The sequence below is a fragment of the Mustela putorius genome, unplaced genomic scaffold (genome assembly GCF_011764305.1).
Source record: "Mustela putorius furo isolate JIRA1106 unplaced genomic scaffold, ASM1176430v1.1 tig00000166_pilon_pilon_pilon, whole genome shotgun sequence".
NCBI lineage: Eukaryota > Metazoa > Chordata > Mammalia > Carnivora > Mustelidae > Mustela > Mustela putorius.
In genome coordinates this window covers 5,387,377-5,402,222 of record NW_025421301.1, presented here as the reverse complement: position 1 = coordinate 5,402,222, position 14,846 = coordinate 5,387,377, and the positions used below count along the sequence as shown (strand labels likewise).

General features: G+C 35.8%; 1 protein-coding gene across 15 annotated transcripts in view; it reads right to left on the bottom strand.

The window, feature by feature from the left end:
* The window catches only part of SNAP91 (synaptosome associated protein 91), a 152,486-nt gene that overhangs the window by 58,275 nt on the left and 79,365 nt on the right, over nucleotides 1-14,846 (bottom strand). For all 15 annotated transcript variants that reach the window (XM_045075874.1, XM_045075872.1, XM_013046380.2 and 12 more), the window contains 3 exons: nucleotides 14,117-14,144; nucleotides 11,037-11,146; nucleotides 8,929-9,047 (listed from right to left, as the gene is read on the bottom strand). In XM_045075874.1, coding sequence (XP_044931809.1) covers nucleotides 8,929-9,047; nucleotides 11,037-11,146; nucleotides 14,117-14,144 — 257 coding nt within the window. The remainder of the gene's footprint in view (nucleotides 1-8,928; nucleotides 9,048-11,036; nucleotides 11,147-14,116; nucleotides 14,145-14,846) is intronic.

Below are 14,846 nucleotides of genomic sequence, written 5' to 3'. Positions count from 1 at the left end.
AATATTTCTGAAAGATGAAGCTCAGAATTAAAGTGTGAGAGCCAGAAGACTGCACTTATAAAATCTGAGCAGCAATATTTTCCTTTTAACAACTGAAATTTAATAAAGTCAAGTAAAGTTGGAAGCGCAATTTTATTTTAAAAAATTGATAGCTATAAGCTTAGGAGTTGAACATTTCAACATAAAAGGTTTAAATATTTAAAGTGGAAAACACCAATATTTAAAATGCTCATATTTATAATTAGCATTATAGGACTGGTATGTATCCTACAGATAGATATATTATAAGACTGGTTATCTATAATTTATTTTGTTGCCCAAACAACTTGCAAATAAAATCAAGAGATTGTAGCATGTATTCTGATGTCATCCTGACACATGTTTAGCAAGCTCACCTGAGGATTAGTTAATTATCTACGGGAATGTAACTTTATTTGACTTTGCAATTTAAATGTTAATTAAGTATTGTGATTCTAAAATGATATATTAAAAGTTACAGAACTTGTCTACTAGTGATTGAAGTAATATTCTGTCTTGGAGAAGATAACTTCAAGATTTCATCTTTTTTCCCTATTGGACATGAACTAATTTTGTATTTAATGTACTTAAAGTTATTCTTACATTCCTTTTCAAACATGGGTAAATACCAAGTTCCTCAAAATGTTCTCTGAACTGGACACCTGGGTGGCTCAGTCGGTTAAGCGTCTGCCTTCGGCTCAGGTCATGATCCCAGGGTCCTGGGATAAAGCCCTGCATCAGGCTCCCTGCTCAGTGGGGAGTCAGCTTCTTCCTCTCACTCCACCACTGTCCCCTGCTTGTGCCCGCTGGCTCTCTAATAAATAAATAAAATGTTAAAAAAAATGTTCTCTGAACCATCATTTTCATCTTACTGATTTCCTCATCAGTGAGTTAATGTCTTTCACCTGTGCTGTTTTACCCCCCACCTTAGTTTTACTGATGTATGTATTCAAGGTGTACAATGTGATGATTTGACATACATAGACTTTGTGAAATGATTAGTACAATCAACCTAACACATCCATCATCTTGCACAGTTACTAGTTACTACCTTTATTTTTGTGGTGAGAATACTTAAACGTTACTTTCAGCAAATGTCGAGTATACAATAGTATTACCAACTATAGTCATCAGCTGTACATTAGATCACCAGAACTTACTCATCCCACAACTGACCATTCCGACCCTTTGATTAATGTCTCTCCATCCTGTGCCTTACTCTCCATCCTCTGCCAACCACCATTCTACTCTGAGAATTTGGCTTTTTGGGATTCCACATACAAGTGAGATCATACATATTTGTCTTTCTGTGTCTGGCTTATTCCCTTAGCATAATGTCTTCCACATTTACACCCATGCTTTTCCAAATGGGAAAATTTCCTTATTTTTTAAAAAATATTTTATTTATTTATTTGACAGAGAGAGAGATCACAAGCAGGCAGAGAGGCAGGCAGAGAGGGGGTGGGGGAAGCCGACTCCCCGCCGAGCAGAAAGCCCAACGCGGGACTCGATCCCAGGACCGCAGGATCATGACCTGAGCCGAAGGCAGTGGCTTAACCCACTGAGACACCCAAGTGCCCAAGATTTCCTTATTTTTAGGGCTGAATAATATTTCATTGAATTGATTAATAACACATTTCCTTCTCTATTAGTCCACTGACAGACATTTAGGTTATTTCCATATCTTGGCTATTGTGTATAAAGCTTCAGTAAATATGGGAGGGTAGCTATCTCTTTGATATGTGTGTTCGTGTGTGTATATCCATGTAGAAGTAAAATTAGTAAATCATGTGGTAGTCCTATTTTTAATTTTTTGAGGACTATCTATACTGTTTTCCATAAGAGCTGTACAATTTACACTCCCACCAACAGTGTAGAGGGTTCCCTTTCCTCCATACCCTCATCAGTACTTGTGGTGAGAATACTTAAACGTTATCTCTTATCTTTTTGGTTTAGTCATTCCAGCAGGTATGGGGTGATATGATATGGTTTTGACTTGTATTTCCCTGATTAGTGATACTTAACACCTTTCTACGTATCTACTGGCCATCTGTATGTTTTCTTTAGAAAAATGTTTATTCAGGTCCTCTGCCCATTTTTAAATCAAGTTGTTTGCTATTGAGTCCTTACATATTTTAATATTAACTCCATATTAGGTACATGGTTTGCAAATATTTTCTCCCATTCTGTATGCTACATTTTCATTTTATTGTTTCTTTTGCTGTGAAGAAGTTTTTTAGTTTGACATAGTCCTACTGCTTATTTTTACTTTTGTTGCCTATGCTTTGGTGTCATATGCAAAAAACTCATTGCTAAGACCAGCATCTAAAAAGATTTTTCTGTTTTCTTATGGCTTCAGGTATTATACTGAAGTCTTTAATCTATTTAAAGTTCATTTTTGTGTATGGTATAAGTTTCCAATATTATTCTTGTGCATGTGGATATCCAGTTTTCCCAACACCATTTATTAAAGATACTATCCTTTCCCTGTTGTATATTGTTGGTGTTCTTGTCGAAAGTTAGTTGACTGTGTATATGTGGATTTATTTTTGTGCTCTCTGTTTTGTTCTGTTGGTCTGTTTTCATTTCAGTATCATACTATCATGATTACTATAGCTTTTATTATACTTTGAAATCAGGCAATTTGACGTCTTCAGTTTCGTTCTTCTTAAGATTGCTTTGACTGCTTGGGGTCTTTTGTGGTTTGTACAAATGACAGGCTTATTTTTCTATTTAAGGGAAAATGTCATTACAGGTTTTCTAGATATTTCACTGAATGTATAGATTACTTTAAGTAATATGGACATTTTGACAATATTAACTTTTCCAATCCATGAATACAGGAATACAGAAACACCAGTTTTGTGTTTTCAATTTCTCTCATCAATGTTTAATAGTTCAGTGTACAGATCTTTCATGTCCTTGATAAATTAACTCCTACATCCTTTTGATGCTACTGTAAATGAAATTGTTTTCCTCACTTTTTCAGATAATTTGTTGCTAGTGTATAGAAATGCAATTTATTTTTGTATGTCGATTGTGTATCCTGCAACTTTACTGAATTTATTTATTCTAACAGCTTTTTGGTAGAGTCTTCAGGGTTTTATACACACAAGAGTATGTCATCTGCAGAGACAATTTTGCTTCTTCCTTTCCTGTTTGGATGCTTTAATTTCTTTTTCTTGTCTAATTTCTCTTGCTAAGACTTCCAGTACTATGTTGAATAGAAATGGAGAGGGGCATCCTTGTCCCTAATCTTAAGAGAAAAAGGTTTCAGCTTTTCACCATTGAGTCTGATGTTAGCTGTGAGCTGATCATATATGGCCTTTATAACATTGAGGTACATTCCCTCTACTTATAATTTGTCAAGAATTTTTATCAAAAAGGGATGTTAAAACCTGTTGGTGCTTTTCCCACATCTACTGAGATCATATGATTATAGAGATCATATGGTTTTTTGTTTTAAAGAAGACTCCATGCCCAGTGTGGAGCCCAACAAGGGGCTTGAACTCACAACCCTGAGATCAAGACCTAAGCTAAGATCAAGAGTTGGAGGCTTAACCAACAGGGGTACCTAGGTACAATGAGATCATACAACTTTTATCCTTCATTCTGTAATACTATATATCATGTTTACTGTTTTGTATACATTGAATCATCCTTATATCCCAGGGATAAATCCAACTTGATTATGGTGTATGATCCTTATAATATATTATGGAATTTGGTTTGCTAATATTTTATAAAGCATTTTTGCATTTTTGCTCATCAAGGTTATTGGCCTGTAATTTCCTTTTCTTGCAGGGTCCCTATCTAGCTTTGGTCTGAGGTTATTACAGGTCTCAAAAATGAGTTTGGAAGTGTTTCCTCCTTTTCAATGTTTTGGAAGAATTAGAGAAGGACTGGCATTAATTCTTGTTTAAATGTTGGGTAGAATTCACTTGTGAAGCTATCTGGTCATGTGTTTTTCTTTGTTGGGAGTTTTTGATTCATGTTTCAGTTTCCTTACTCATATGGGTCTGTTCAGATTTTCTATTTCTTCATGGTTCTGTCTCAGTCAGTCCTATGTATCTAGGTATTTAGTCATTTTTCTGGATTATTGATATGATGGCATATAATCATTCACAGTAGTCTCTTAAGGCCTTTTGAACTTTTATAATATTAGGTGTAATATTTCCTCTTTCATTTATAATTTTGAGTTTTTGCTCCGTTTTTCTTGTTTAGTCTAGCTAAAGGTTTGTCATTTTGTTTATTAAAAAAACAATTCTTAGTTTCACTGATCTTTTCTATTGTCTATCTAGTTTCTACTTCATTTATTTCTGGTCTAATCTTTATTATTTCTTTCCTTCTGTTAATGTTGGGATTAGTTTGTTCTTTTTCTAGTTCCTTGAGGTATAAAGCTAGCTTGCGTATTTGAGATCTTTCTTCTTCTTAATGTAGGCATTTACCACTATAAACTTCCCTCTTAGAGCTGCTTTGCAGCATCTTATAGGTTTTGGTATGTTATTTTTTCATTTTCATCTGTTTCTTTTTTTAATGATTTTATCTCTTTATTGTGGTGGGGAGAGAGAGAGAGAGCAAGCAAGAGCACAAGCAGGGGGAGCGGCAGGCAGAGGGAGATAGAGAAGCAGATTTCCCTACAGAACAGGGAGCCTGATGCAGGGCTCAAGTCCAGGACCCCAAAGGCAGATGCTTAATGAACTAAGCCACTCAGATGATGCCATTTTCATTTGTTTCAAGATACTTTCTGATTTCATTTCAGTTTTTTCTTTGACCCATTAGTTGGTCAGGAGTATGTTGTTTAATCTCCACATATTTGTGAATGTTCCAATTTTCCCTTTGTTACTAATTTCTAGTTTCATACCACTGAGATTGGAAATGATACTTCATAGGACTTCAGTCTTCTTTAACTTGCTAAGATTTGTTTAGTGCCCTAACTTACAATCTATCCTGGAGAGTGTACCATATGTGCTTGAGAAAAATGTTTACTCTTCTGTGTTTTTTTTTTTTAAGATTTTATTTATTTATTTTTACAGACAGAGATCACAAATAGACAGAGAGGCAGGCAGAGAGAGAGGAGGAAGCAGGCTCCCTGCCGAGCAGAGAGCCCGATGCGGGGCTCGATCCCAGGACCCTGGGACCATTACCTGAGCCGAAGGCAGAGGCTTTAACCCACTGAACCACCCAGGCGCCCCTACTCTTCTGTGTTGAGTGGAATGTTCTGTATATGTCAGTTGAACCCTTTTGGAATAAAGTTATCAAGTCCTCTGTTTCCTTATTGATTTTCTGCCTGGATTATCTATCCATTGTTGAAAGTGGCATAAAAAAGTCCTCTACTGTTATTGTGTGGCTCTTTCTCCCCTTAGTTCTCTAATATTTATTTTATATATTTAGGTGTTCCAATGTTTAGAGTGTGTGTGTGTGAGTATTTATAATTGTTATATCATCTTGATGGGTTGATCTTTTTATCATTATATAATACAGTGATCTTCTCTGTGTCTTGGATAGTTTTTTGACCAAAAATCTATTTTGTCTGATAAAAGTAGAGCCAATATTGCTCTCTCTTGATTATCATTTGCATGTAATATCTTTTTTCTATCACTTCACTTTACCTATGTGTGTCCTGAAAGTTAAAATGAGTCTCATAGGCAGCATATTATTGGATCTTGTGTTTCTGTTTAAAATACTCGTTGAACCACTCTGTGTCTTTTGATTTGGGGAACTTAATGCATTTACATTTAAAGTAATTACTGATATGTAAGGACTTATTATTGCCATTTTGTTCACTGTTTTCTGACCATTCTGTACTTCCTCTCTTCCTTTCTTTCTCTCTCAGTCTTCTTTTGTGACTTGTTGATCTTCCTTAGTGGTATGCTTTGATTCCTTTCTATCTTTTGAGTATCTAGTAGAGGTGGGTTTTTTTGTGTGTGTTTATCATGAGTCTTGTACAAAATAGCTTATAGTTTTAACATTACATTTTAAGCTAAGAACTTCAACCATATACCAAAAGTCTACACTCCTAGTCTTCTTCCCCACCCCTGACATTTTATGTATTGATATCACAACTTTTACATATTGTGTTTATATTAACAAATTATGGTAGCTTTAGTTATTTTGAATTCTTTTAACTTTTATACTAGAGTTAAAAGCGATTTACCTACTACCACCACAGTAATAGAGTATTCTGAATTTGACCTTATACTTACCTTTACCAGTGAGCTTTATTCTTCCATATGTTTTCATATTGGTACTTAATAGGCTTTTGTTTTAATTTGAAGAACTCCTTTAACATTTCTTATGAGGCATGGCTAGTGGTAATGAACTTCCTTAGCCTTTATTTGTGGAGGAAATTCTTCATCTTTCCATTTCTGAAGGACAACTTTGGTGGGTACAGTACTCTTGGTTGAAGTTTTTATTTTTCCTTCCCGTGCTTTGAGTGTATCATCCTACTTAGTCATGGCAGGCAAGGTTTCTGCTGAGAAATGTGCTGATAGCCTTATCAGGGTTCCTTTCTATATGACAAATGGCTTTACTCTTACTGTTCTCAAGATTTTCTTTTTGTCTTTGACTTTTGTCAATTTGGTTATACTGTGCCTTCTTTGAATTATCTTGCTTGGGGACTTTTGAATATCACAGATATGAATGTCCATATCCATGTCTATCCATTTGGGAAGTGTTCAGTCATTATTTCTTTAAATAAATAAACAAAAAAGCTTTTTGTTCCTCTTTTTCTGTCTTCTCCTTCTGGGATTCCCTTGATGCAAATATACATTCATTTGATAGCAACCACAGGTCCCATGTGCTTTCTTCATTCTTTTCCTGTTTTGTTCCCCTAATTAGTATCTTCTAATGATCTATCTTTGAGTTTGCTGATACTTTATTCTGTCTGATTAAGTTTGTTGTTGAAGCTCTCTATTGAGTTTTTCAGTTGAGTCATTATATTCTGCAGCTCTAGATTTCTGTTTAGTTCTTTCTAATAGCCTCTATCTTTCTATTAAACTTCTCATTTTGTTCATGCACTGTTTTCTTGACTATGTTTGTTGTCTATTTTGTCTATTTCTGTTCTCTTGCATCTCACTGAGCTTCATTAAGATGACTATGCTGAATTCTTTGTCAGGCAATTTATAGATCTCCATATTTTTGGTGCCAGCTATTAGAGTATTATGAGCTTCCTTTGGTGGTGTCATGTTTGTTTCCATGATTTTTTGTAATCCATGTAGTCTTGTGTTGGTGTCTGTGCATTTGAAGAAGTAAGCAGCTCTTCCAGTCTTTAAAGACTCATTTTGGCAGGTAAAGACCTTCACCTGCTCTGCACTAATGACACTGCCCAGAGTATTGTAACAGAATCACAACTGAGTGGGGATATAGCTGCGTCATGTGGCTACCTGCTGGAAATGCTGTGATGCCCACAGTTGGCGGGCCTCTTGCCAGGAGCTTGGATGGGTTTGGGTCTGCCTCATTCCTGGGTGGACCTTCAGGACCTTGGTGAGTAGGGCTAGAACTGAGATAAGAGTCCATTTCAGGGTCTGCCTTTGAGGCCACAGATGGTGGGCTGGTTAGCAAGTGCATGGATAGGTGTGGCTCTCACCGGGTCCCTGGGTAGGCAGGTGTAGTCCTGGACCATAGCTGAATGGAGCTGAGACCAAGTCAGAGGGCTGCTTTAAAGTCCATAGTTAGGACCAATGTCAGTGGGATTGCCTCTGGAGGCAGGGATAGGGGTGTCTGTTGCCGGATTCCTGGGCAGGCAGGACTGACTGTTCCCAGACCATGACTGAGAAAGGCTGGAACTGAGTCATAGGCCATTTCAGAATTCACAGCTAAGACCAAGGTCAGCAGACCTGTTACCTAAGGCAAGGGCAAACATGGCTCTTTCTGGGTCCCTTGGTAAATGTTGCTGATGGCAGGACCAAGGCCAAACAGGACTATAAATGCATCCAGAGGGGCATGGTGGTATTTCTAGATCGGTAGCTAGGGCCAAGGTTGGTGAGTCTCCAATCTGGATATAGGCCTGCCTTCTCAAAACAACCTTCCTTGATCTTAGGTTCCATTGGGGTTTTACAACCTCCTATCTGGTTCTCAAAGCTCCCCAAAAGGCACTTTTTCCATGAATTGCTGCCAAAATTATTTTTGCTATGGGGAGCTATGATGGGGTACCTCCTACCGCCTTGCTTATGTTGTTCCCCCTGTGTTGTTTCTATAGTTGTATTAGTCATTTTTAAAGTTAAAAAATTTTTATTTTGATATTTTGGTACAATAGACAAAGTATTTAAAACCAACTCAGTGTAGCACTGAAAACAATTAACTTATTTTTATATTATTATTTAATTTTCTTTTTAATCAAATGCTTATAAAATTTTAATTTTTTCAAGATCCATGAATAAAAATGGGGATCAAGCACTTAGAAAAGTGATTCTTTTCAGTTAGCTGAGTATGGATCTTTTCCAGCACAAACAAGACTGTATACCAGATTTCAACTGCTTGAAGTCAAATACAATATGAATTAAAACCAATTTAGGCATATAGGAATTCAGGAAGGAGGCTACACCTGAACAAATCAAATTAGAGGTGCTGCCTTTGAGTAATCTCAAAAGTTCACAGGAACACCTAATCCTCTAATCCTCTAATGCCTGACTCTCTCTAGAGACCAATTGTTAAAAATAATCAGAATTTTAGAATAACAAAGAAAAATACTGCCCTCATTTCAACTCTTAAAATAAAAACTATATGACTACTACAGAGAGACTGTCTGTCTCTCTCTCAGTATATACTTAAACCAATAGGTGCCATTTTTAGCATTTTCTCTCCAAGTTTCCAGCAACATTTTGGACAACCAGAAGGTAAGTATAACAACAACAGCCTGAATAAAAACAACTGAATAGAAAAACAGCATGGCTGTCTCATTTCACTCACCTCCCCATGCCGTGGCTCCTCCAGAAGGTGGCGGTGGCGCTGGTGCTGCGGCTGCTGCTGCCCCTCCAGAAGAAAAGTCTGGCTGGAGGTCCAGAAGATCACTAGATGGTTTAGAAGTGCTGAAAGGACAATACAATTTCAAAATCAGATTTTAGAATTTTATAATGTAGAGGTGTTTTTAAATGAAGACTGATGCCGAAAGCATTAAAGATTTTGGAATCTTTAAATCCAATAAGAGAATAATATTTTGGAAAGTATAGCATATGTTCTTCTAACCCAAGGGTTGGCAAACTACTGTGTAAAGGGCCAGAAGCTAAATATTTTAGGTTTGTGGGCTAGATTGTCTATCACTATTTGACTCTGCCAGTATAGCATGAAATATGAACAAATGAACGTGCCTTTGTTCCAATAAAACTTTATTTATAAAAACAGACAGTGGGTTAGTTTCACCCATAGGCCATAGTTTGCCAACTTCTGCTCTCTACACAATAACACAGGTAAACCATTCTTTAAGCACAGGGCCACTCAACAAATAAACCAGAAATTAAAGGGGAAAACCAAAATCCTTCAATTAAGGGTTTTTTTAAAAATAAAATATGTTAATTATTTTAAAAAATATGTTAATGTCCACTGAGCAGCAGCTGAAATGCTGGTTAAGAGGACTGTGATAAAAGGAAGCATATTCCAAATATTAAAGGTATTAGAGTAAGAGATTTAGGGGTAATCTTTCCCTTTTCTCTATTTTCTAAAAATTTTGTATGGAAAAAAATTCTTGCTTTAAGAATTTATTTATAAAGCAAAGAATATTAAAATGAATAATCACTAATAAACCTTTTTTTCTAAGTTAAACTATAACATATCAAGTTTGCCTAAAAGAGGACTCACCTAAAATACTTCTGTATTTTTTATTCTCATTCAGATAGGGCTGTGTTTTTCAAAGCTCCTCCATCTACAGAAGTTCCAAGGAGGAGCCTAGAGCTCTGCTATTCAAAGTGTGGTCTTCAAACTAGTAACATCCTGAGACACTGTTAGAAGTACAGAATTTGGGGTTTACTCCTATCTTCTATATAAGAATCTTTATTTTAATATGGCCCCAGGTGTTTCATTCAGGTTTGAAACACTGACCTGCAGGTTACCAGACCATGTACCAAGCCACCGGGGTGCCAGATTCCCCACTTTTCTTCACAAATAGCAATTTCAGCTTTTCCTTTCTAAAGATAAATTAGATCTTAAAAAATCAATTTTTTAAAAAATTTCAAACAACCTGAAACAGCTTAGTTTTGATTTCCTTTTCATAAACACAACGGTCTAAGAGCCAGGATAGGGAAACATATGATTAAGACCTGAATCAAAGCTTTGAGAAGAGGCAATTTATCTTAGTATAGAGGCAAAAAAGACTTGGTTTTATCAATTTGTGATTACAAACAGCAGAATTAAGCAAGTAAGGGTAACACACATAGTTAATATGGGTACACGGCATGGATTTATTGCTCAGTTCAAAATTCAGGTCTCCAAATATAGGGCATTCATAATCAGTCACAGATACATCCTCTCAAGACGAAAGAACCAAACAAAAGGCGACCTAAAATTATTATCTGAGGAAACCACTGAGAGTTGGGGTTTCATCTGAGGCAGCCCTGAGATTTTACCCAACACACAGTGTCTCCACCTTCTCACTACTCTTCTGGCCTTTAGGTGCTATAAAAGCTGATTAGGAAGATCCCCGTGTTCCCTTCGTATCACCAGCGTCAAGAAATCCTCATAGGCACCAGCTAACGGGCCTAGAGCTGCAAAGTTTTTTTTTTGTTTTTTTTTTTCCCACATCTTCACAACTTCAGAAGACTCTGAAGTGTGTGTACCATTCTTCTACCTCCTTTCCTAAATGTGGGAGCAAGAAGATCATTTCTACAGCTTAGGTCTTTCTGATGCTTTGAGAATACAGGCCTAGAGAACTATAGAAAATGTGAACTTAAATATGACCCAAACTAGCATATGCTATTAGGACTAGCTTTCATTTTGTGAAAACATGTGGGTTAAGTCCATAAAAAATAAAACAAAAGCCTAATCAAAATACTAATAAACAGCTCAGTGCATACTCATTAACTAACCTGACAGGGACAGCTGCAGACGCAGTTGCAAATAAATCAACCGGTGGGGATGTATCAATAGTTTTAGCTGGTGTAGAATTAGGAGACGTAACAGTTGTGGCTGGAGAAGACTGAAAGTGAAGATGCACAACACACTCTAGTCAAACGCGAATCTAAAGGACACAGCAACAGGACCGCCACTTTGCAGACCTCTGACATTTGCAGCCATTTTTTGGTAACTCCTTGTGGGAGGAAAAAAACTCAAGAAAATTTGAGATGGAGAACTATAATAAATAATCAATATTGGACAACACAGTTTTCAAATTTTAAAAGTTAAATGCAAGTTATATAAAATTATGTTTAAAATATATGGCTTAACAGTGCAATGACTTCCACTTATGTAATTTATATCAAGGCTAACTGGTATTTCCTAAACATAAAATTAGCAGGAAAGATCTTACCAGCTGCTAAAAATGAAGACAATTATCAATTGGAATAACCACTATAAAACCAAGGACATTCTTCTTCCTTTGCATCCTAACCAGAATTCACATAACATCTTCTCAAGTGTCTTTAAGTTCTAGAAATCAAACTTTTGAAATAGTTCACAGACGGCAGTGAACAATTTATAAGTAAGACTCAGGTCACTGACAGTTTAAAGGTAACATGACTATATTCTATCACTAATACAACATAGATAAAATTTAAAAAGTGAAATAAAATCTAACATTTATTGTCCTGTACTAGTTTATTTTTTAAAAGAGAACTTAATAGTCAGTTAATATATTAAAAATTAAGATTTTTGTTGAGGTAACTATTCTAATTCCATTTCCCTTTATGTGGTATATTTAATTCTCCATGTATTTACAAGAGAAAGATTAAAGGGTCATCTCAAACCAATCCACTGATAGTTACTGTGAATGAAAATGTGATAAACAGCAAGTAAAACATGAAGACCAAGACCAACCAAAGGCTATCAGATACTGCTATAAAGAGACACCTAATTTCAAAGAGACCAAACTTAAAGAAAGTTTCAAAAAGTATAGATTAAGAAAAAGGACTGAGGAGATTATAGTGAGGGGTTTTCAGACTTAAGTAGTATTTGTCTAGTATCTACTTGTCCGAGAACCAAGAAGTCAAAATTCAATAGATGTACAAATGTTAAGCATTTAGCAACTCATGAGCAGTATGGATACTGCCGCTCAGAAAACGTCAACTCAGGCCTTTCTCTTTAGCAAAAATTCAAAATTTTTGAATGGAATATGAAAGATCATCAAAGGAATAGAAAAGACCAAACAAATTTAATTTGTATGTTCTCCACTGTATACACTGACAACTCTTCTAAAAGAAATCTGTGGGTTTTTTCAGACCAAAACATGTAAATAAGCTTAGAAAGTAATGTTTATGAAGTTACCACTGAGAACTTAAAACCAACAATGAAGCTACCAACATAAATGTATAATGAAGGTCTTCAAAGGCTCACTAAAAACTGCTCTGTAACAATAAGCCCTGAAGAAATGAGAGAGCTAGGAAACAGAACCAGAAGAATCCTGTTATTACAAAAAGAAAATGTCAATAAAATTCAATTTGGCCAAAATGTAGAAATAGACCATCCCCAATGATGCCATTAATTTTTACCACACTCTATTCTGCAGTCGTACATTGGAATTTTTCCTGTAGACATAATGACTTTAAACCCAGTTTTACATTAGAATCATCAAGGAGCTTTTTGTTGGCTTGAGCTGCTGGAGGGACTCTTAGGCAGCCAGCCAGATACTGACACAGTACAGGGTATCTGGAAACCACCAGTGCCATCATAATGACATCCTTCATGTCTGTAATAACAGCAAACACAGAATGGAAATTTATCACAGAGGAAAGAGCACATTTATTACATTTTTGTCTGAAAAACACGATGGCAAATGTGAGCTACAGACCTAGGGAAATAAGTACTATTGTCACTGATAACCATAATCCAATCCTGTCCTTCCGTATGATTAAAAAAAGAGGGAGGAGAAAGAGTTATTAAAATTATGACAGTGAAGTGTCTAAAAGGCAAGCTTGCAGAAAGACACTCAACCACAACTGACTTCTTTATCATTCAAACACATATAAAATTATGTGTTCTATCTCACAAGGCTGGGATTTAGAATATGTATGTTCTTTGTAACTAGTTTGTTTTCAGTTGTAATATAAATGTATGAAAATTTCTCCTACTTAAAAAAAAAAACTTAGTCCAAATAGAGGACTATGTAGACACTGCTATACTACACTAGATAGAGAAACTAATATAAAATAGAATACACAAAATTTACCTTTCTGTTCCTCAAATAATTAAAAATAAAATTACCATAAAGACTCAGAAATTCCACTTTTGAGTAGATACCTGAAAAACTGAAAGCAGGAACTCAAACAGGTATTTATATACCAATGTTCACACAACAGCATTATTTACAACAGCCGAAAGGTGAAGACAACCCAAGTGGCCTACTGACGGATGGAAGAAGTAAATGTATGTATACATACAATGGAATGTTTTTCTTTTAAAGATTTTATCTACTTATTTGAGACTGAGAGAGAGAGAGAGATGGGGAGGGGCAAAGTGAGAGGGAGCAGCAGACTCACTACTGAGCAAGGAGCCCAGTGTGGGACTTGATCTCAAGACCCTGGAATCATGACTTGCACCAAAGGCAGACGCTTAACTGACTGGGCCACCCATGCACCCCCATACAATGGAGTATTATTCAGACTTAAAAAGGAAGGAAATTCTGACATATGCTACAGCAAAAATAAATCCCCCAAGATATTACGTTAAATAAAATAAGCCAGTCAAAAAAGGCCAGACACTGTATGATTCCACTTATCTGAGGTAACCAGAGTAGTCAAATTCATAGAGTCATAAAGTAGAAGGTGGTTGCCTGGGGCTGAGGAGAAGCATGTGGAATTAGTGTTGAAAGGGTGCAGAGTTCCAGTTTTGATGACAAAGTTCCAGAAATGGACAATAGTGATGGTTGTACAACAAAATGAATGTATGTAATGCCACTGAACTGTACATTCAAAAATTCCTAAAATGGTCAAAACAAAACAAACAGCCAACTTACCTTACTTAACGGAGAGGGAGCACCAGATCTAAAAGGCAAACAAAAAAAATTAAAACCGAATATACATGGATACATTTGTAGAAGCATTTAAGTTTGATATCACCTGGACAAGCATTAACTAGTTTACACACAGATGTTTTAGCAATGGATAAACTATTTTTTAAAAAAATAATTTATCCTTCACTCAATTATGACATCCTTTTTCAATGTTAATTGCTAGGTATTACAAGTTCTTAAAACAGATGTTTTTTTCTCTACTTTTAGTAACTTAATTTTTCGAGTTGATCATTATTGCCTGCATCCAACAAAAATTAGAATTTCAAAAATGTTGCCCAGACTTGGGGAAAATAAGGCTTTACAGAATTAAAAAAAAAAAAAAAAACAACCCTCTGGTTCATTACTTTTAAAAGTTAGAAAAGTCGTTAAGGTACACTGTGATTTATTTAATCATAATTGTGATACATTAAAAGAACACCGGAATTTTAAAAATCCTTATGAGCCGTGTGCCTGAAATGTGTCTCGACTTCCACATATATACTCCTGGTTTGTTTTCTTCATGGCTGCAATGAAAGCTATTATGGAAAATATTCCCATTATCCTGTCAGGACTGGTGGGAGCTTGAAAAAGAACAGTAGCCTCAATGCTTGTTTCTAAGGAAGTGAGGAAAAATTGGAAAGGAGTAAATTTTTTTTTTAAGTGAGATTATTGCTAGCACTGACCTGTACATCAT